At 46.0% G+C, this 20,611-nt stretch overlaps 1 protein-coding gene across 2 annotated transcripts; it reads left to right on the top strand.

Annotated features, from left to right (window-relative positions):
- The first annotated feature begins 563 nt into the window (after positions 1–563).
- LOC100762717 (phenazine biosynthesis-like domain-containing protein) lies at positions 564–20,260 on the top strand. Of its 2 annotated transcripts, XR_004772045.1 has the most exons (11): positions 564–615; positions 3,623–3,763; positions 6,898–6,997; positions 7,669–7,767; positions 8,569–8,678; positions 8,797–8,826; positions 12,709–12,797; positions 13,169–13,347; positions 13,816–15,643; positions 15,887–15,949; positions 17,023–17,102. XR_004772045.1 is itself a non-coding variant. In XM_027395030.2 (10 exons), exons 2-10 carry the CDS (start codon positions 3,680–3,682, stop codon positions 17,133–17,135), a joined length of 867 nt encoding a protein of 288 aa, XP_027250831.1. In that variant the 5' UTR covers positions 564–615; positions 3,623–3,679; the 3' UTR covers positions 17,136–20,260. The 2 variants fall into 2 exon arrangements, 1 of the variants encoding a protein (XP_027250831.1); XM_027395030.2 differs by lacking the exon at positions 13,816–15,643 and having other exon boundaries at positions 17,023–20,260.
- The last annotated feature ends 351 nt before the right edge of the window (positions 20,261–20,611 follow it).

Raw genomic sequence — 20,611 nt, 5'->3', positions numbered from 1 at the left:
TGCCACTAGAAACCATGTCTCAACAAAGAGTGTTTTGTAAAGCTGAATTCACTGATGTTAAGTCTCAACCATTTCAAAAACTGCGAGCTTTTGGTACAGCAGGTCTATAAACCCCCGACTTGTGTGGAGGCAGGAGGATTGTGACTTGAAGAACAGTCTGGGATGCATAGTCAGATGGAGTCACAAAACAGCAGAGCAGAGAAAAACACTCACACACCCATCTGCTGACAAATCAGTTTCCACGCCCCGTGCATCAGTCTATAATTCCGTTTTCACTGTGTTTTAAGCGATGCTGGGACTAGAAGCAGAGTCTTGTGCATGCCAAGCAAACACTACAAACTGTGGGGTCACACCCCTGGTTCCAGGATTAAATCCTCGGATCTTACTGGGGACCTAAAACTCAGACAACAACAGATGACAACTTTGTGGAGTCAGTTTCTGATGGGGGAGGTCCTTCTGTGTATGTTTGTTTTATTGGTTGATAAATAAAGCACTGTTGGCCAATAGGGAAGCAAGTTAGGTGGGACTAGGAAAGAACGAGGATTCTGGGAAATGTAGGAAAGGGAGAGAGTCACCACGTGATCCCGGAGAGGATCCATAAGGCCTGTGTCCTTGGTAAGATAAGTCTGTATTAAAAACATATAGATTAGTAGTTATGGTTGATAATTAAAACTGAGCTAGCAAATAAGAAATCCTAGTCATTGTCCAGCAGCATTGTAACTAACATTAAGTCTCTCTGTGTTATTTGGGGGCCCTAAAGTGGCGGCAGAACCCAGGCGGCTGGTGGAAAGAGTTATCATTACAAGTCGCTCCTCCCACTTTTGTGGGATTGAACTGTGGTCCAGGCTTGCATTGTAAGTGTGGTCAGTGGCTGAGACATCTCTCTGCTCCTGGAATTAGCCCTTATAAATATTCACAGCCAAAAACTATGACTGTCCTGGAGAAGGCGAGGCAGAGGGACCCCTTAAGCCCTTCTCATCTCTTAAAAACATTAGTTCAGGGATGGGGAAGGGATGTATCTGTGTTGTAAAAGGTATGCTTAGCATACCTGGGTGTCTGATCTTAACCACACAACACACACACACACACACACACACACATAAACACACCACACAACACACACACACACACACACACACAAACACACACACATGTAATTTCAGAAAACAATTTAACTGACATTTCAAAAATTTACAGATGTAACTCTGGTTACTGGAGTTCATGTATTTTCTCTCCCAGGAAGTAAGAGCTGATGGATGGAACCAGTAAGGCTGAAGATCAGCCAACCCTCAACATAATATTTCTTAAATATTTTTTTCTTTGAGACTGAAATATCCCAGTCTGGCCTTGAACTCAGGGCAGTCCTCCTCTTGCAGTCTCCTGGTATCATAGGCCTGTGCCGCTGAGTCTGGCTCACAAGCTTCCATTACATCTGTGAAAACCCGATGCCAGCAGACACAAGCCTGTAATCTCAGCTATTCAGGAGGCTGAGACAGGAGGATTGCAAGCTGAAGGTCTGCCTAGGTTGCACAGACAGTTCAAGGCCAACATGGAGAATATGGCAAGATCCTGACCCCACATAACAGTAAACAAGCTGAGTGGCAGAGCAGTTAGCAGTCATGTGTGAGGCCCAGGAGTGTAGAAGGGAACCATGTGCCATTAGAGAAGCTTTTGTCCTTTCTGTGCAACCCACAGGACATCTTCAAACATTCACATAAACAAGCTGAGACTCAGTGACATAACAGTGATGCTACTGATGGAGACACATCCTGGAAGATGGCTTCAATGACCAAGCCTCCTGATTATCTTTGAGACTCTAAAGTTCAGTTAAGATGTGTTCTGAGTATATTGCCAATTAAATATTTTCAGTATATATTTGTGGTGTACCAGACACTATTCTAGCAGCCAAGTAAATTCAAAAGGAGAAAGGGAAGGTAGGTGTGGTGGCACAGGACTTTATTCCCAGAACTAGGGTAGCAGAGGCAGGCAGATCTCTGAGTTCAAGACCAGCCTTAAGATCCAGGCCATCAACTTGTACAACCACTTTGGAAATCAGTATGTCGACTCCTCAAGAAAATGGGAATCAGTCTACCACAAGGTCCAGCAATTCCACTCTTAGGCATATACCCAAAAGAAGCACATTCATACAATAAGGACACCTGTTCAACCATGTTCATAGCAGCACTATTTGTAATAGCCGGAAACTGGAAGCATCCTAGATGCCCCTCAACTGAAGAATGAATAGAGAAAATGTGGTACATTTACACAATGGAGTACTACTCAGTGGAAAAAAAAAACAATGGAATCCTGAAATTCGCAGGCAAATGGATGGAACTCGAAGAAACCATTCTGAGCGAGGAAACCCAATCACAAAAAGACAAACATGATATGTGCTCACTCATATGTGGATTTTAGACATAAAGGATTACCAGCCTACAATCCACACTGCCAGAGAAGCTAGTAAACAAGGAGGACCCTAAAAGAGACATACATGGTCCCCTGGAGATGGGAGAAGGGTCAAGCAAATTGACCCCTGAGCAAATTGAGAGCACGGGAAGAGGGGGGAGGGAGCTAGGAGAATGAGAAGGGAAGAAGAGGAAGGATGCAGAGGTCATGAGGGAACAGAAAGGTTGAGTCAGGGGAAGAAGAGAAGAAAGGATATGTGATAGGTAGGGTTTTAGTTGGGGGTGGTGGTAGGAGAGGACAGGAGGGAGAAGGGAGCTGGGATTGTCACATGGAACAATCTTGTTTCTAATTCAAATAAAAAAATGATTAAGAAAAAAAAAAGATCCAGGCCATAAAGGCTGCATAGTAAAACCCCATCTTTACAAAGAATAAAAAAAAAAAAACAAGAAGAGGGTGATTTGATGTTGTTTCCTGCTGATGAAAACGCAATGTTTGCCAGCCGGTGGTGGCACACGCCTTTAATCCCAGCATTCGGGAGGCAGAGGCAGGCAGATCTCTGAGTTAGAAGGCAAGTCTGGTCTACGGAGTTCCAGGAATTCCAGGGCTACACAGAGAAACCCAGCCTCAAAAGACAAAAATGAAGCAAACAACAATAAAAAACCAAAACCAAGAAACAAACAAACCCAATGTTTTCTCTTTATCTCTCAAACTAAAGGACATTAAACTTTCATATACTGTGTACGATGGTAAACTCTATTGTTTTGTGATGGGGTCTCATATATCCCAGGTTGCCCTGGGAACTCCGTGTAGCCGAGGATGGCTTTGAACCTTTCTGTCTCTCCTGCCTCAGTTTCCTTGTGCTAGGATTATAGATGTGTGCCACCATGTCCTGTTTAAGGCCCACAGGGGATTTGATCCAGGGCTTTGTGCACGCTAAACAACACTAGTGACTGAGCTGGATCTGCAGCCTTCTCTCCTTCAGTGCTGGGATGGAACCACGGCTCTGTGCACACCAAGCAAGTGCTCACTTGCCCTGCATTAAGATTCTCTCTGCAAAGCTAAATTAATGGAAAGGCTGAAAACATGAGAGGACTGGTGTCTTAAGCAGGAGTTACGTCAGAATAATTGTTTGGCTTTGTATCTGGGAAACTATTAACTGTGTGCATGTGTGCACCAGTGAAACATTAACTTTCTGGCTTTTGTTTTGGAACAACAGGAAGTGAAGCAGGCTCCCAGCAAGGCCGAGACCTTGCAGACAGAGCCAGTGAGGAAAATGAAGCTCCCGATTTTCATAGCAGATGCGTTCACAACCACAGCTTTCCGTGGCAATCCTGCTGCCGTCTGCCTCCTGGAAAATGTAAGTACTCCGTTCTCAAGGCCCATGCCTGAAATCCTAGATGTGTGGGGAGCCCATGACTTGTGGAAAAGACGTGAGACCATCCTGAGTGTTTGCTCCTTTGGCTTGTGTTCTCTGTCATATCGGTGATGGTCATGTCTTCAGGTTATGACAGGACTGAGTCAGGACCACAGACATTCCCATGCAGAGGAACTGGAGCTGATTGAAGAGGCAGCAGCAGGGAGTGGGGGCCCAGGGCTGTAATTGCAGGTGATTTGACACTCTCTTCTGACCTCCAGGAGCTCTGCACTCATGTGTACAAACCCAGATAGACAGTCTCAGTCTCTCTCTCTCTCTCTCTCTCTCTCTCTCTCTCTCTCTCTCTCTCTCTCTCTCTCTCTCTCTCTCTCTCTCTCTCTCTCTCTCTCTCTCTTAAAATAATCAAAATAGTTTTAAAAATCTCTTTAGGATCAAGAAAATAAGGTAATTTATTAATTCAAGAAATTAAGGAGAAACTAGAAGGAGTTGATCTCTAGTACCTGGAAAAGTTAGTTTGCCAAAAATCTTCATTGTAATACATAGCTCTTTTGCCTGAGATGATGGCTCAGTAGGGGATAGTTCCTTGACACCAAGTCCAAAGACCTGTTCAATCCCTGGGAGTCACATGGTGGAAGCAGAAATCTCCTCTGCAAATGTACCTCTGACCTCACAGGTGTGCCATGGTGGACATGCGCCTCCCCCAAATAAATGAATTAGTTGAACTTATATTAGAAATATATAGGCTTTTGATTAGGATTATGGCCAGCGAGATAGTTAAATATTCCTTGGCCTTCTGGGTGACTGTTGTATTGTTTCCTGGGCAGTAGGAAGCAGGGAGCTTCCTATGATGATGGTCATCTTGACAAGCTCTAGAGTGGCCTCGGAGACACAGCCTTGACATTTCTGAGAGGGAGGCCTCAGATAACTTTACTTGTATTGGAGAGACCCTCCCTAACTGTGGGCGACACTGTGGGCGACACTGTGGGCACTGGATGAAGTCCTGGGTGAGTATGTGTTGTTTGCTATGACCACAGCCATGTCAAGGATCCCAGTGCTCAGATCCATGGGAATTATCAAAGAAGCCCTGAGTAAGGCTCAGGAAGAGGCCAGGCATCCTCTGGTCTGTGTGGAAACGCTGACAGAATGTCTAGAATATGGGGTTGCAGCTGCCTCCTCCTAGGTTTGATCAAAGCCTGTGACTGTCCCCTATAGAGACCCTCTCCCTAGTCAGGTTTCCAGGGCCAAGCTGCACCCTGGAAGGACAGTTCAGGTTCATGGGTGAGAATCACTCAAGGACAGTTCAGGTTCATGGGTGAGAATCAATCACTGGGGCAGATGAAGGTGTGAGCCATGTATGTCTGATGAGCAGATTTCAGCTCACTAGGGTTCAGTTCCCAGCGCCTACATTGAAAACACCTGTATTCCCAGCATTCCTACCAAGAGAGGGGAATGGAGACCTGAGAATCTTCCGGAAGCTTGTAGGCCAGCAACCCAGACTGCACAGTGCAGTGGCAGAAGAGTGCACTGCCTTGTGTTTGATGTTCACCTGAAAACTGTCCTCTGACCTCCTTAGCCAGGCCTGCTCTCTCTCCCCTTTCACGTGTAACTGGCTGCCCCGCACTTCCGCTACAATGAGTATAGTCCCACGTCTCCAAGTCAGAAATATATATTTGCCAGCAGTGGGGCTGGGGTGGGCGATGATGACACGCTCTGTCTGTATACCCGAGTAATATCCTTGAGATTTGAAGGATTTAAATATTCAGTTTTTACCAGCTAATAAGAATTTGCATGGTTCTCTAAATTCTCTTCCACTCCAGAACATAAACCTCAGTAAAATTTTAACTTAATCTTTCTGTGTCCACCTCCTGAGTAGCAGGACTGCAGGTATGGGCCACTGTTCTCAACTTTGTTTGTTTGTTTAATTGCTTGAAAGGTCAGAAACACGGCTCAGCCAATGAAGGTGCTTGTTGCACAATCCTGATGACCTGAGTTAAATCCCTGGAGCCCAGTTAGAGATGGAAGGTGAGGGCTGAGTCCAAACGGTTGTCTTCTGACCTCCACATGCATACTGTGGCATACATGCCCCAGAATGTTAAACTGACCGCTTGGCATAGAAGAAAAGGCTTTTCTTATCAGAAACTAGCATAGGTCTCATTTTAAGTACTGTGGAGTGTTGATGCTGGAGAAGCGTTTTGTATGTATTAGTGGGTTTAACTTTATAAAAATAAAAAAATGCTGGGGCTGAGTGAGATTGTTCCCGAGGAAAAAGCACTTGCTGCCAAGTCTGATGACCAGAGTTGGATCTTCAGGACCCACATTGTGGGAGGAAAAAAAATTAACTTCCACATGTTTTTCTCTTAACTCCACAAGGGCATCATGGTATTCAAAAGTACACATGTCCAGCCCCTTCCCACAGATGTAATTTCTTTTTAAAAATGCAAATTAGAGGAAAATGGTAGGTGGGGATGGTGGCACATACCTGAAATCTCAGCAATTAGGAGATGAGGAAGAGGGTTTATATGTATGGAGATAACCTGGGCTACATACATAGTGAATCCCGGGACAGCTTGAGCTTTACAATGAGACCCTGAATCAACAAAAATATAGAGCAAAAAACCAGGCCTGGGTGTGCAGCCCCCAATCCCTGCTTCTCAAGAGGCCAAGGCAGAAGAATCACAGGTTGAAGACCCACCTGGGCATCTTAGTACTTGTGTACAAAGAAAAAGTAATCAATTAATTAAAATTGGCTGTGGCTATAGCTCATTGACAGGACACTTGCCCAGCATGCATGAGTCCCTGGGGTTGATTCCCTGCACTTGGAAACAGTGAATTAAGAAGAGCAGAAGATCTTTTATTTGACAACAAATTGACAAAGAGGAACCTGACCCAGTTTTACCGATTTTCACACCTGTGGCTTTGCACATTCTGATCCCACATAGGTGCTGTAGGCCTGGGCGTCTGAAAAACTGTCTGCATAAACATGCCTGGAATTACTCGGCACGTAACATGTATTTCATAAGTTGAGAGTAAACTGCTGTTACCTAAGGGTAGTTGGCCATGCAAGGAAGTCTGAGTTGTGTTTCCAAAGTCTCCATAATCTTTTGTTCCCAATTAAGACATTGACTGAAGACGCCCATCAACAAATTGCAAGGGAAATGAACCTCTCCGAAACAGCTTTCATCAGGAAACTGCAACCAAGTGACAACTTCACACAAAGTAAATGCACATTTTTCATAGATTCCTGCGTGGCTGGTGAAGCTGAGTCTTGGGAGGGAGGTTTAAGGAGATGCTTATGTATTATCTTCCTGCAGATAGCAATTGTGGGTTTTAGTTCATATAGGAGGCAGCGTATTGAAGTTAAGTCTAAGTTTAAAGTTGAAGGTTTCCCACCACCTAAGGTCATGTATTGGAAAAATGGGTCCCCAGGGGGTAGATCCTAATAGAAGATAAAAAAGTGGTGTCACCTCTGTGAGGGCGGGTTGGTATCTCAAGAGTGGGCTTCTGGGACATGGGTGTTTGGCGCCCTCGTGTGTCTGTGCCTTGCCCTGGGCTGATACAGTGACAGGATGCTCCCCAGGTGCCAGCCCCTAGACCCTGAACCTGCAAGCTATCGGGTCTATTACAGATATTCTTTTCTCCAAGTCACCCAATCAGTGGAGTTCTGTTACAACAACCCGAATAGACTAAGAGGGTGTTTGTGAACCTACTGTTTCTGCTGCAGACCCAGCCCCAGGGAGCCTGTGGATGTCTGTTTAGTCTGCATTTGTCCTTTGATAGATAACAATTGCTGTTAACCACACCAGCGAGAGATTTAGAAGATGCTTGGAAGCTGAAGACTCGCCCCTGTGGGTCTGACTTGTGTCACTCTGGCTTTCCCTCCTCTGAAGGTTCCTGCTTTGGACTAAGGTGGTTTACACCAGTGAGTGAGGTTCCTCTGTGCGGCCATGCCACCCTGGCCTCTGCGGCTGTGCTGTTTCACAAAATAAGTAATCCGAATTTTACTTTGTGTATACTTGTATTATGCATGCATATATGTTGTTTTTCTCTCAGCCAGGTAGTCCTGGCTGTCTTGGAACTTACTCTATAGACCAGACTGGTCTCAAACAGAGCTCCTCTTGCCTCTACCTCTCCAATGCTGGGACTAAAGATGTGTGCCACCACACCTGGCTCCCGTATGTATAATTTTCTGAGACAGGTACTTATGTCTCAGGCTTGCCCTGGGTCCTCTCTGTAGCTATGGAAGATGCTGTGCTCTTGACATTCCTGCCGTCATATTTCCAGTACTAGTATCCCATGTATGGACCACCAGTACTTTAGAGGGAGAAGCAAATAGGTCTTTGTGAGTTCAAAACCAGCCTGGCATACATAGGGAGTTCCGGGTTAGTGGGGGTTCCATAGTTAAGATCTTGCTTTGAAAAATAAAACAGCAAATATATATTTTAATGTATTAAAAAATATACGTGCTCTACCTGCATGTACACCTCTATGTCAGAAGGGGGCATCAGTTCCCACTACAGATGGTTGTGAGCCACCATGTGTTTGCTGGGTATTGAACCCAGGTCCTCTGGAAGATCAGCCAGTGCTTTTAACCACTGAACCATCTCTCTAGCCCAACAGAAAATGTTTTTTAAAAACCATTTAAAGTAGGCTGGGATTATATAGCTCAGTGTTAGGTCACTTGCCTTGAATCTGTGTGGTGCCAGATTCAGTTCCTAGTATTGGGGGTTAGGGAAGTCCCCTGTACCAAGCTTATTTTCTGATTCTTGCTTGATTCCTCCTCTGTCCAGAGAACACAAACAGCACTCTAACCTTTGCCACCATGAGTGGGGAACTAAAGGCCAGAAGAGCAGAGGACGGGATTGTCTTAGACTTTCCTCTCTACCCAGCCTTCCCCCAGGTTAGCTCTTTCTTATTGTATTTATGTCTAATTGTAATCCATACAGTTATTTCCACAAACTGTGTTTAGCCTGCAGCTCTCCTGTTCAGCACTGACTATATGTCTTTCCCTCTTCTAGGACTTCCATGAAGTGGAAGGCTTGATAAAGGTTGGTGGAAAGAATCCAGTTAGAGCCTTGTGATGTGGTGGTCACTTGTTCGTGTTTGAACAGAAAGCTCTGGTGTAATGTTGTTTACCACTCTGATCGGTGTGTGAACCTGGGAGAGTGGGGCCTAAACGTGAGGTGGACTAAAGCCTCATGCAATAGTCAACTTTTCTTCAGAGAATCAGACTATTCATCCTCTGAGGGTTAAGAAGAGTCACCTGAGTCAAGTGGATATTCACAAGGCCAAGCTGCACTTGGCAAACATGTTTTTTCATAGAGGCATATTAACCATATTCATTACAGTTGTAATGAATAAATGTGATGTAAACTCACTCCTACCCACTACAGTTAGGAGAGGCATAAAACTATATTTCAGAACAATTCCATGTTTTTGAAGACACTGAGGTTACAAGACTCCTGTCTTGTTTTCTCACAGGTACTCAGAATTTACTTTGCATTCTTGTTGGACTTTGTTCTGACATAATGTGATCCCCATCAAAATGGGCCGTGAAAGCTTAGGTAATTTCAGATTAGCATGTTAGTATTGTATTTATTTGGTAAGATTACTCACTTTCATAGAGTTGTAATCACTGTGTAGCCTAGGCTAGCCTTGAACTTGAAATTCTCTTGCCTATCAAATGCTTGCTGGGACGACAGGTTCATGCCACCACACCCAACACATTTAACTATGTCTATGAGCAATATAACCTCCATTGAGGGACAGGAGTAAGATAGGGAGTTTAGGGCATAGGGAGAGAGAGGGGGGAGGGGAGAGAGAGAGAGAGAGAGAGAGAGAGAGAGAGAGAGAGAGAGAGAGAGAGAGAGACCTGTAGGAGGCAATGAAGAAGGTATCAGGCATCCTCAGCCCCCTTGAACAATGAAAGGTTGGATTTCTGTTCATTCCAGAAGGAAGGAGAAATCAGCCAGGGGTGATGGTGTGCCCATGAAAGTTCAAGAACTGGGGATTTTCTTTCTTTAAAAATTCCTTTGCAAGTTCAGACCTGTATAGAACAAATTTTGGTCTTTTTTTCTCCCACTACCATTCCTCTCTTCCCTCTCCCTCTCCCACTGAAACAGTTCTTTCCAACAATTTCCCTACTTTGCACACTTCTGGGTGTGTCTGTCTGTCTGTCTGTCTGTCTGTCCCTCTCCCTCTCCCTCTTCCTCCCCCCCTCTCTGTGTGTATGTGTGTGTCTGTCTGTCCCACACAGTTTAAACAGAGTTGCTTGCATGAGCACTGAGTAGAGGTGGTTGTTACTTACTGGAATCTGGGCAATTTATCAGTGGTCATAACACTGACAAAATGACACCCTGTCTTCAGTTGCCATTAACTGCCAATAGTCTACCGGGGAAGCTGTGGACCTCATGAGCTCCTCCCTATCTACGATGCAATGTTGACCAGCCTGATGTTTTGCAGACAGCCATGGCTGTTGTGGTGTTCATGAGCTCATGAGTGCAGTGGGCATGCCATGTCTAGAAGATCCATCTGGAGTGCTCTTCCATCCTTTGACTTTTACAGTCTTCCCATATCTCCTCCTTCTTACTGTGTTCTCTGAACCTTGGGAATAGATAATGATATATGTCTCAGTTAGGGCCACACACTCAAAAGCTACTTCATTTCAGCTTTTGACCAATGACGAGTCTGTGCATTAACCACTACTTACTGTAAAACTAAGCTTCTCTGACAAAGGCTGAGGATAGCACTGACCTATAGATACAAACACAAGTATTTAGAAGGTTGTGTGACTCATGCCCATTTACCAAAACCACAGTAGTCGGTCCCCTCTTAGGGCTCTTGACCTTCCCAGCCATGGCCACTTAACCGGGCTCACAGTATGAGAAATGAGTTCTAGCCCGTGAAGCAGGCCTCTAGTGTAATGAGAAAGTGGTTGATTACTCCCCATAAGGGTCATGCCACTATTGCACCAATGTTAGATTTTCTATAGGAAAGACCAGTCCATGAAATATGTAGAAAAAAAGGCAAAAAGAAAGGTTGGAAAGTGCTGGCAGTTGTCACTATCATCAGTTTGAGTGTTGGACACTGAGAGAGAGGAGGAGGGCAAAGAAAGTCTGGGTGCAACCCAGTGAGGACAAGACATATTGCTTGTTCTTTTTGTGGGTCTATAGTGTGTGAGCCATCACTTCCACCATAATTGTTATGAAGAAGATGGCTTCGAGAGCCAGCTCTGTGGGTGATGCCATGTGCTAAGTGTTTTACCCACACTATCTCATTTTATTTTCTTTGGGGGAGGCCTGTTTTGAGACAGGGTTTTTCTGTGGCTTTGGAGACTGTCCTGGAACTAGCTCTTGTAGACCAGGCTGGTCTTGAACTCACAGAGATCTGCCTACTTCTGCCTCCCGAGTGCTGGGATTAAAGGCGTGTGCTACCACCACCCGGCTTCATTTTATTTTCAGTGTCACCCAGTGAGATAATCACTGCAGTTGTCCTATGGAGGGTCTAGAACCACGGGTGCACAGGGGAAAATGGAAGGGACCACATCAGAGCAAGGGAGACCATTAGAAAAACATGTTTGGGACTCTGCTGAGAAGCCCTCCGCACATGTGTACCACTGTCCTTTTCTCCCCTGCTGTGATGGGACTGACTTTAACTGGGAAATGTGAACATGTGACCATTTACCCTAGATGGGCACACAGAGCTGACCAAAAAAACAATCTCATGGAGTCTAGCTCAGTGAGCTTTGTTGTGATCCCAAAAGGAGCTGGGTCACTAAAAGACCCTTTCCAGCATGGGGGACAGTGGCTGCATCCCTGGAGCTCCCTGTACAACCTGTGGGCAGTTCCATCCCAGAGTCTCCACTTGAGAACAACTGCTGATGCTTTCATAGCCTTAGGAACCAGCCTTGTGAGTCTGTAATTTTCTGGATTTCCTTTGCTTCTTGAGTCTGAGGAGCCTTCCTCCCCTCTCCAGGAGGGAATATTTCTGTTGAAAACAAACAACTACACAACTGCAAATAGCATTTAAGGCAGAGGGGCCTCAGCCACGGGAACTGGAGCATCTTAGTGCTTAGAGGCAAAGCCTTGCTGTAGCGGCCATATCACTATCCAACCGGAGGGTAGGCCTGGTACCAAAAGGAGAGAACTAACGCCTGCGACTTGTCCTCTGACCTTCACACTTACACACACACACACACACACACACACACACACACACACACACACACAAAATAGCCTCAGAAAGTCTCCTGTGTCACCTCCCCTCATCTCCAGGGTTTACAGGTATGTGTGTGCATGTGGCCATACTTGGCCTTTTATGTAGGTAGGTGCTGGGGATCCATGTCCACAAGCGTTCTTATTCATCTTTCCAGACACAACCTCCTTTTAAGCAGGATCTCTCTTTGTTCTGGAGCTCCAGCAAGCTCTGGGGAACCTCCTGTCTCTGTCTCCCCAACAGTCAGATAACAACTGTTGGTCATTATGCCTGGCTTTAAAAATATGTATTGTATCTGGGCAGTGTTAGCACACTCCTTTAGTCCCAGTACTTGGGAGACAGAGGCAGACAGATCTCTGTCAGTTCAAGGCCAGTCTGGTCTACAAAGTGAGTTCCAGGACAGCCAGGGCCATTACACAGAGAACCCCTTTCTCAAAAAATAAAAACCAAACAAAGTTAAACACAGGTCCTCATGAGTGCAAAGCAGGCACTTTGCCAACTGGGCTATCTTTGCAGCTTGACCATGACTTCTCATCCGTTTGCCTGGTTATGTGGTGCTTTGGCTCCATGCATGCTGGGCAAGCCATGGTGTGAGGTTGGAGGTCAGAGGACAACTTGCAGGAGTCATTTGGGTCTGGGTGACTGAATTCAGCAAGTACCTTTTCTCATTAAACCATCTTGTCAGCCCTCTGAGGCATTTTTGATCTGCTTTACAGGCAGCCATAGGTGACACCCTAGTCCAGGATATCCAGTACTCTCCAGATACCCGAAAACTCCTGGTCCGGCTCAGCGACTCTTACAGCAGGTAAATGCCATGTTTAACCATTTACATGCCAGCACCCAGGTTTCTAGCTCTGCTATCTCCAACACATGACTTTTCTTTTGAGACATGGTCTCACTGTATAGCTCTGGCTGTTCTGGAACAAGCTCTATAGACCAAGCTAACATCAAACTCACAGAGATCCACCTGCCTCTGCCTCCTGAGTGCTGGGATTAGAGGCATCTGCCATCATGCCTGGACCAACCACTTTCTTTCCCATAGGCAGATACCAAAGGCAGGCTAGGCTCTCCCTTCCCTCTGCTGAGCCATCTGGGCACAGCTCAGCCTCTTTTCTATGCAGTATTGGGGGTGGTCTATGAAATGCTTATTGCTGATCCCTTCTGCTTGTGCTCAAGGTCCTTTCTAGAGACCCTGAAAGTGAACACAAAGCCTCTGCCTGGAATTGAAAAGACAGGGAAGGTGAAAGGACTCATTCTCACTCTCAGAGGACAGCCTGAGGGGCAGACACCCCAATATGACTTCTACTCCAGATACTTTGCACCATGGGTTGGTTTGCCTGAAGACCCGGTAACAGGTATTCTTTACTTACAATCAGGGGTGACTTGACTAGGGAAGAGGAGGAATACAAATAGCTACACACCGTGGTGCTTGGTGTTGTCGATGTGACAGCGTCCAGAACCACTTTGGGAGATGGGTCTCTGTCACAACTCTGAGGAATTACCTTGAATATGTTAAGTGGGCAAGCCTACCTTTATTCCCGGACTGGGATCCTGGCTTGTGTAAATGGAGAGTGGCTAAGCAGCAGCTGCATTTACTGCCCTCTCCTGACTGTGGCTGTGATGTGAGCAGCTGCTTCAAGCTCCTGCAGCCAACTGGGAAGCTATGAAGGGCCACGCCTTGACCCGTGAGCCAGAATAAACTCTCTGCTCCTGAAGTTGCTTCTGTCACAATATTTTATCCCAGCTACAAGGAAAGAAACTAAAGCAAAAAGCTTTCATGTGACACTTCAGATGCCTTGCTTTGATTTTGTTTCCTGAAATAGGGTTTCGTGTAACCTGGGCTGGTCTCGAACTCAGCATGAACCGAGGACAACTTTGGCTTCCTGCTGCCTCCTCGTGCCTCTACCTTCCAAGGGCTGGATTACATACGTATGCTGGGGTTACAGCTATGTGCCACCATGCCCGGCTGGGTGGCTTGGGCTGCCTTTGTCCTTCCATCTTTCTTTCTCCCCCCCCTACCCCTTCACTGAAATCTATGAAAAGATGCTTTAAAAAGGAAGTTCTGCATCCCTGCCTTCCTTGTTCTTATCACCTGGACAGGTGACAAACCCTGAAAGTCTCCGTCCCTCCTCTATGTGATGTGACTAATAGCCTCAGAGGGTTGGGTCAGCACAGCACATGCCTGAGGGGGGAAATACAGTGCCTGGCACATGGTAAATGCCCAACAAACATTAGCTATGTTCAGTCTCTGCCTCTTTTTCTTCCTGCTCTACCTCTCCTAATATTGGGGATTAGACCCAGGGTCGCCTTGCTTGCTAGGCACTGGCTCCTTCACAGAGCTACATCCACAGACCTACGTCCTTCACTAGCGATGCACCTAGAACCCTGAGCCAACACTTGCAGACCTTGTACCGGTTGGAAGCAGAGGAGTGACATCAAAGATGAGCAAGAATGTCACACCATGTATTTATACCCTCTCTGACAATAGTGATCTATGTGGCCAAGGGTAGGGGTGCTTGATGGAGGGGGTTGCTGGGGAAAATGGAGTTCAAGGCTGAAAGGGGCTGGGCAGAGGCTCCAAATGCTTGGAGCCATGTGGTTCTGGTACTTCATTGAGTTCTCTGAAACAAAGTGCACGAACACAAGCTCAGCAAAGTATTGCATAAGACTGGAGAAAATGCCCACAGCATCTATGAAGTCCACTGAGTCTCTCCCCATGTATCTTAGGGTTCCCATTGCTGTGACGAAACGCCAAGACCAAAAGCAAGTTGGGGAGGAAAGGGTTCATTTGACTTACACTTCGACATTGTAGTCCATCCCTGAAGGAAGCCAGGACAGGAACTCAAACTAAATAGGAACCTGGAGGGAGGAGCTGATGCAGAGGCCACGGAGGGTCTGCTTATTGGTTTGCTCATCATGGCTTCCTTAGCCTGTTTCTTATAGAACCCAGGACCACCAGCCCAGGGATGGTACATCCACGATGGGTTGTGCCCTCCCTAATCAATAACTAATTAAGAAAATCCTGTACAGCCAGATCTTATGGAGGCATTTTCTCAGTTAAGGTTCTCTCCTTTCCAGTGGCTCTAGCTTATGTCAAGTTGACATAAAACTAGCCAGCATATCATGGCAGCGTGCATACACATAGCTGCTTCTCCAAGGATGACAAGCAGTGCACTTTTGTGTGTACTGTTTTCTAGAAGGTGAAGATCTTTGGGCCAGCTAGGGTAGAGTGGTATTGAGGGACCCTAAGACAGTCTTGGGCAAAGCAGAATGTTGGTTACCATACTTAGACATCCCATAATGCTCAGTAAGCTTGTCTGATGGGTGAGAAGAGAGAACTTTATTCCTTTCTTCCCTTCCCTAGAGACTTTTCAGCCAGTTATAAATAAAATTGTAGCATTTTTACTTTCTTCTCCTCTCCCCCGTTTTTCATAGTCAGACGGGTTATCCATTGTGCCACTGGCCCCCACACCGTTTTTTAAGACAGGGTTCACACCTGTAATCCCAGCACTCAGCAGGTAGAGGCAGGAGGACCAGGAGTTCAAGATCAGTCTCAGCTACATAAAGAATTCCAGCCAGCCTGAGTGACGTGGAACCCTGTGTGTCAGAAAACAAGCAAGCAAATCCCTGGAGTCTAATCCTTCAGAAACAGTAAGGCATAGTTGATAGACAATTTGGGAGAGTGGATTCATAACACACACACACACACACACACACACACACACACACACACACACCCCGTCTTCCTTTCCTCACACTCTGCTGTGGCCTGGTTGACATTAGGATTAGGTCATCTAAGGTGTAGCCACACCGCGTAAGTGATTTTTCACATAACGCAATCAGGGACACACACTTCGTTTTCTTTGCCTATTCTAATAGCGTCTTACTTTTCAGGATCGGCGCACACCGTTCTCAGCAGTTACTGGTCCCAGCAGCTTGGGAAGAAAGAGATGCGAGGTAGGGCAGATACTTCCCTCTCTCCCCTCCTTTTTGGGTGCTTGTGTGTTCAACTCAGGGCTTTGTAAATGCTCAACCATACAGTCAGAGCCCATCCCTCAACTCTTTGGGACAGTGTCTTGCTATGTAGACCAGGCTAGCCATCCATTTGCATATAACTCCTAAGGGCTGGATTGTTCAATACTAGGCCCAGCTCAAATTTATTTGCCTCATTTTAGGCTCGTATCTATTCTCAAGTGCACTAGCTCCTTAAAAACATAATAAGATCTGAGCTGGTTGTTGGTGGTGCCCACCTTTAATCCTAGCTCTCAGGAGGCAGAGATAGTCAGATATCTGAGTTCAAGGCCAGCCTGGTCTACAGAGCTAATTCCAGGACAGCCAGGGCTACACAAGGAAACCCTGTCTCAAAAATAAAATAACACCAAAAAACAAAAAAAAGTAGATCATATACATATGTGTGTACATGTGTGTTACATATATTTTATCACTTGTGTGAAATATCCTGGAAACATCTCCCTTTCAGTGACCCCTACCACTCCCAACCCTTTCCACCCCTGCCTCCCCAAACACAGATATTTCTGATACTGTAAGTATTTAATAAATTGTGATCAGTGTAATTAGCTTGGTATGTAACCTTTGAGATGGACAATCCCTTTTCTCTATCCTGGGTGAGTGTAATGACTTCCAGAGCTCCTAGAAATCTGAGGCCAGATTTGGTGGGCCTGGCACATATGGTTGCTTTAATATGTTATGAGAGAACAAACTCCCTCTGTTTAATTCAGGGCTGAAGATGGGGCCTTCTCAGAGGCGCACTAAAAGGTCCAGGAAGGAAAGGACCGGGCAGTGTGTGTACATCAGCTGTGTGTGGACCTCTGGGTCTGCAGGAGAATGGCAGGGGCGGGGGGGGGGGGGAGACACACACAACATGACACACGACTATGGACACATGAAGGGATTTGAAGGGATTTATTCTGGAGACTGGCCTGGGTTTGTAACAATCAGTCCTTCCCTTTATGGCTTGTTAATCACAGGGAAATGCTCTTAACTGGCCCCACTCTTGTGTTCTCTTTAAGCCTTTCAGTGTTCCCGCCGAGGAGGGGAACTGGACATTTCCCTGCGACCTGATGGACGAGTTGACATGAAGGGTGGCGCTGCTATTGTCTTAGAGGGAACACTGACAGTCTAGAGACACTTGTGCTGGGCTGTGGCCACTGCTAAACACAGTGTTTTCTCCATACCAAAACAAATACAAAACCCCAAGCCAAACCAGCAACAAATGCCCAGAGCTTGCTTCAGCAAGCCCACCGACCAGTGTCCTCAACCCTCTTGTGAAGAGCAGAAAGGGAAGGCGGCCGATGGAGGTGAGAGAGCATCTCATCTCCTGACTCCTTAGCTGATGAAGGGCTCTGGTCCCTGCCTGTGTGTATCTTCAGGAACCTCATTCAGCAGGGAGTGATGCTGTCTCTTCTTTTTTGGGGGTGGTGGTGGGGCGGCTTCGAGACAGGGTTTCTCTGCGGCTCTGTCCTGGAACTCGCTCTTGTAGACCAGGCTGGTCTTGAACTCACAGAGATTCACCTGCCTCTGCCTCCCAAATGCTGGGATTAAAGGTGTGCGCCACCACTGCCCACCCGATGTCACTCCTTTTGATTATGACTGCCAACCAAAGGGAGAAGTTCATTGATAAGGAGCCAGCCGAGGCCACTTAAATTTAGACTCGGGTACCTGACAGAGTATTTCACAGCTGTTCAGAAGAATTAGTAGCTCTGTGGAAATGCAATGTTGCTAAAAATCCCTTCCTTGTGGGTCACATAAACATTTCCTCCCCCTCATCTGAGTTTCCAAAGAGAAACTGAGGTACAAGGCCACCAAAGTTCCCTCAGGGCACCAGTGAGCTATTGGGCTTACTTACGGAGCACCAGAGAGGGATTACTTGCAGAAGCATGGCTGTGCCCTCCTGAAATGTGGCACCGGGAAAGGCTTTAACCAGCAACGATGATGACTTTCCTGTAGCGGCACAGATGGAGCCCCCACGTCCTTAGTGTTTGTGATTAGGGAAGCATTCCATACCATAGGTGGAAGGAGAGGCTAGATACTCAGGTGAGGGTCCTGTGACCTCCCCACCCCTCTAAGTTAAGGAACCCAGCTGGCATGGTCTTTTGCAAGTGGGACAGCTGAACTGAAGACTGCAGTTGCTTGGCTCAGAGTACCATCCTGAGTGACACACAGGAAAACATCTCACAATGTAACAACACTAAGACTAATAGACTAAAAACTGTTAGGGAGCTTGTCCTGTGATGGGGGTGGGGGGCGTATTTGGATCTGTATGAGCTGTGAAGATAGCAAAATGAAACAGTTTGTGTTGAGGGACAATGTAAAGTTGAGGACAATGAAAATTTCAGTGTAGCCAAAAGAAACAAAACGATGATTTGAGGGCTAGCAAGATGGCTGAGTGGCTAAAGCACTTGCCTTCAAGGCTGACAACCTGAGTTCGATTCCTGGGACCCACACAGTAGAAACAGGGAACCAACTCCTGCATGTTGTCCTCTGACTTATATATACATATATAGCTGCTGTAGAATGCATACACTCACACATATACAAAAACCAAATACATGTAATAAAAATCATTTTCTTTATTTTTGCACTCATGTTTAATAACTAAAACCTAGGACAAAACTCAGAAAATTAATAGAAGAGAGGATGTATTAGGTGGGCTGGGGGCTTGATGAGTGAAACACTTGCCAGGCAAGCCTTATCCTTGGAATCCCGGTAAAAGATGGATGCAGTGACAAGTGGCTGTAATCCCATTATACTTTTGTCAAGATGGGAGAATCCACCTCCAACCATTATCCTTCCATATCCACTCCCTACCCACCCCCCCACCCCACGACACCTGGAAACTCACAGGCCAACACATACAGCACAGTGGCAAACACTCAGAGACTCAGCCTCAAACAAGGTAGAAAGTGAGAGCTAGGACTGTGGGGATTCCCCACCACCCAGCCAGGCATGTGGTACACACCTGTAAACCTAACACTGGTGAGGGAAAAGTAGGAAGGATCAGAATTCCAAGGCCAGCTCCAGCTGTCTAGCCAATGAATTTGAAGCCATCACAGGCTCCCTGAGACCCTGCTTCAAAAAGCAAAAACTGCAACAAACCTGTTAGAATCTCTAGAAAGGACTTGGGAAGCACAGCAATTGTAAATCATCCCTAGCAGAAGAGAAAGGGAGGGGGGTTCCCTGAGCACGATCCCTTCATCAGCATCAGCACCATATGGGAACTTGCTAGGAAAGCAGAATCATCGGCCCTCTTCTGGACCCACTTGTGTGTGGAGCTCTGCGGCCTGGGGCCAGCTCTTTGAATTTCAACAGTCCCTCTAGCGGATGGGTTAGTGTGAGACCTGCCCTGCACTCCGGCCTCCAGATGTAGGGGCCGTTTCCATCACTCTCTTGATGATCGCCTGTGCAGCTCAATGGCATTTGACTGCTACAACTCAGAAGCTCCCGACTGCACCAATAATACTTGCTGCTTAGAAGTGCACTTTTTTAAGAGTCGGTTTTGTGTTAGCTTCTGGCTCTGTCCGGCAGAGAAAAATTACCTGTGCTCAGGTGGGAGTTGTTCCGTAATATGTTAGTAACAAACAGATTAGTTAATCAGCCATGATTTATTCATGAAGAATTAATTACACCTGGTTGTGCACCTCTGATGCACAAATGGGGCTTTAAAGGAGTTATTTTATTCATCACCATGGTGCTAATTGCAGACACAGAAGGATCACTAATTAAACATGCAAACGAGGCCACAAAAAACAAACAAGCAAACAATAACCCCACCATTTTTTAAAGGGGAACAAAACAAACTTTATTTTATACAACACTAAGGAGTCCCCAAGGCTACGTTAATTAATCACAGTACCACTTTCCAGCAGGAACTGGCTCCACACATCAGTGTATGTACAGTTCTCTGGTTAGGCTTTGCGAAGAGGGAATGTGTTGTTTGGTCATGTGTTACAGCTTGTTTATACTGTCTTCTGTTTGTGATGATTTCCCTGGCTTCCATTTGGGGACTATGCATAAAATTGGTGTGAACAGGGGACTGGAGAGATGGCTCAACAGTTAAGAGCATTTCTGTGCAATCAGGAGGAATGGGATTTGGATCCTAGCACTCATGTAACAGGCTGAGAATCCCACGAATAGCTGTAACTCCAGCTCCGAGGGATCCATCATGTTCTTCTGGCATCTGCCTGCACAGGTATGTGCGGCCACACATGTACACAGACACATAACTAAATAAAAATAAATCTTGAAGAAGTTGTACTCTTGTATTTGTCTTCTCTAGACTCCCACATTTTTTATTTTATTTATTTATTTATTTATTTATTTATTTATTTTTACTGTGGGCACTACCCCTTTGGATATAATTACTGAGCAACGGCTTCAGCGTGTTTAATGTAGACACTGTCAAATGGCTCTCTAATGTAGGTGAAAGGGCTGGATATGTAGCTCAGTTGGTAGAGGGCCTGCTTAGCATGCAGGAAACCCTGTGTTACATCCCCAGTACCACATTAAAGACAGATGTAATGGTGTATACCTGTTATCCCAGCCCTCAGGAAGCTAAGGCAGGAGGAACAGGAGTGCAAAATCATCCTTCGCCACATAGTG

This window comes from Cricetulus griseus, assembly GCF_003668045.3.
Source record: "Cricetulus griseus strain 17A/GY chromosome 1 unlocalized genomic scaffold, alternate assembly CriGri-PICRH-1.0 chr1_0, whole genome shotgun sequence".
Classification (NCBI taxonomy): Eukaryota; Metazoa; Chordata; class Mammalia; order Rodentia; family Cricetidae; genus Cricetulus; species Cricetulus griseus.
This window is presented reverse-complemented; position numbering and strand designations above follow the sequence as displayed.

Bases quoted from the DNA above. Each gene is read 5' to 3' on its own strand.
- LOC100762717 (XM_027395030.2), top strand. From the start codon at position 3,680: ATGAAGCTCCCGATTTTCATAGCAGATGCGTTCACAACCACAGCTTTC. The intron at 6,998-7,668 runs GTAAATGCACAT...CCTCCTCTGAAG, and splicing joins AAGTGACAACTTCACACAAA to GTTCCTGCTTTGGACTAAGG. The intron at 13,348-15,886 runs GTATTCTTTACT...CTTACTTTTCAG, and splicing joins GCCTGAAGACCCGGTAACAG to GATCGGCGCACACCGTTCTC.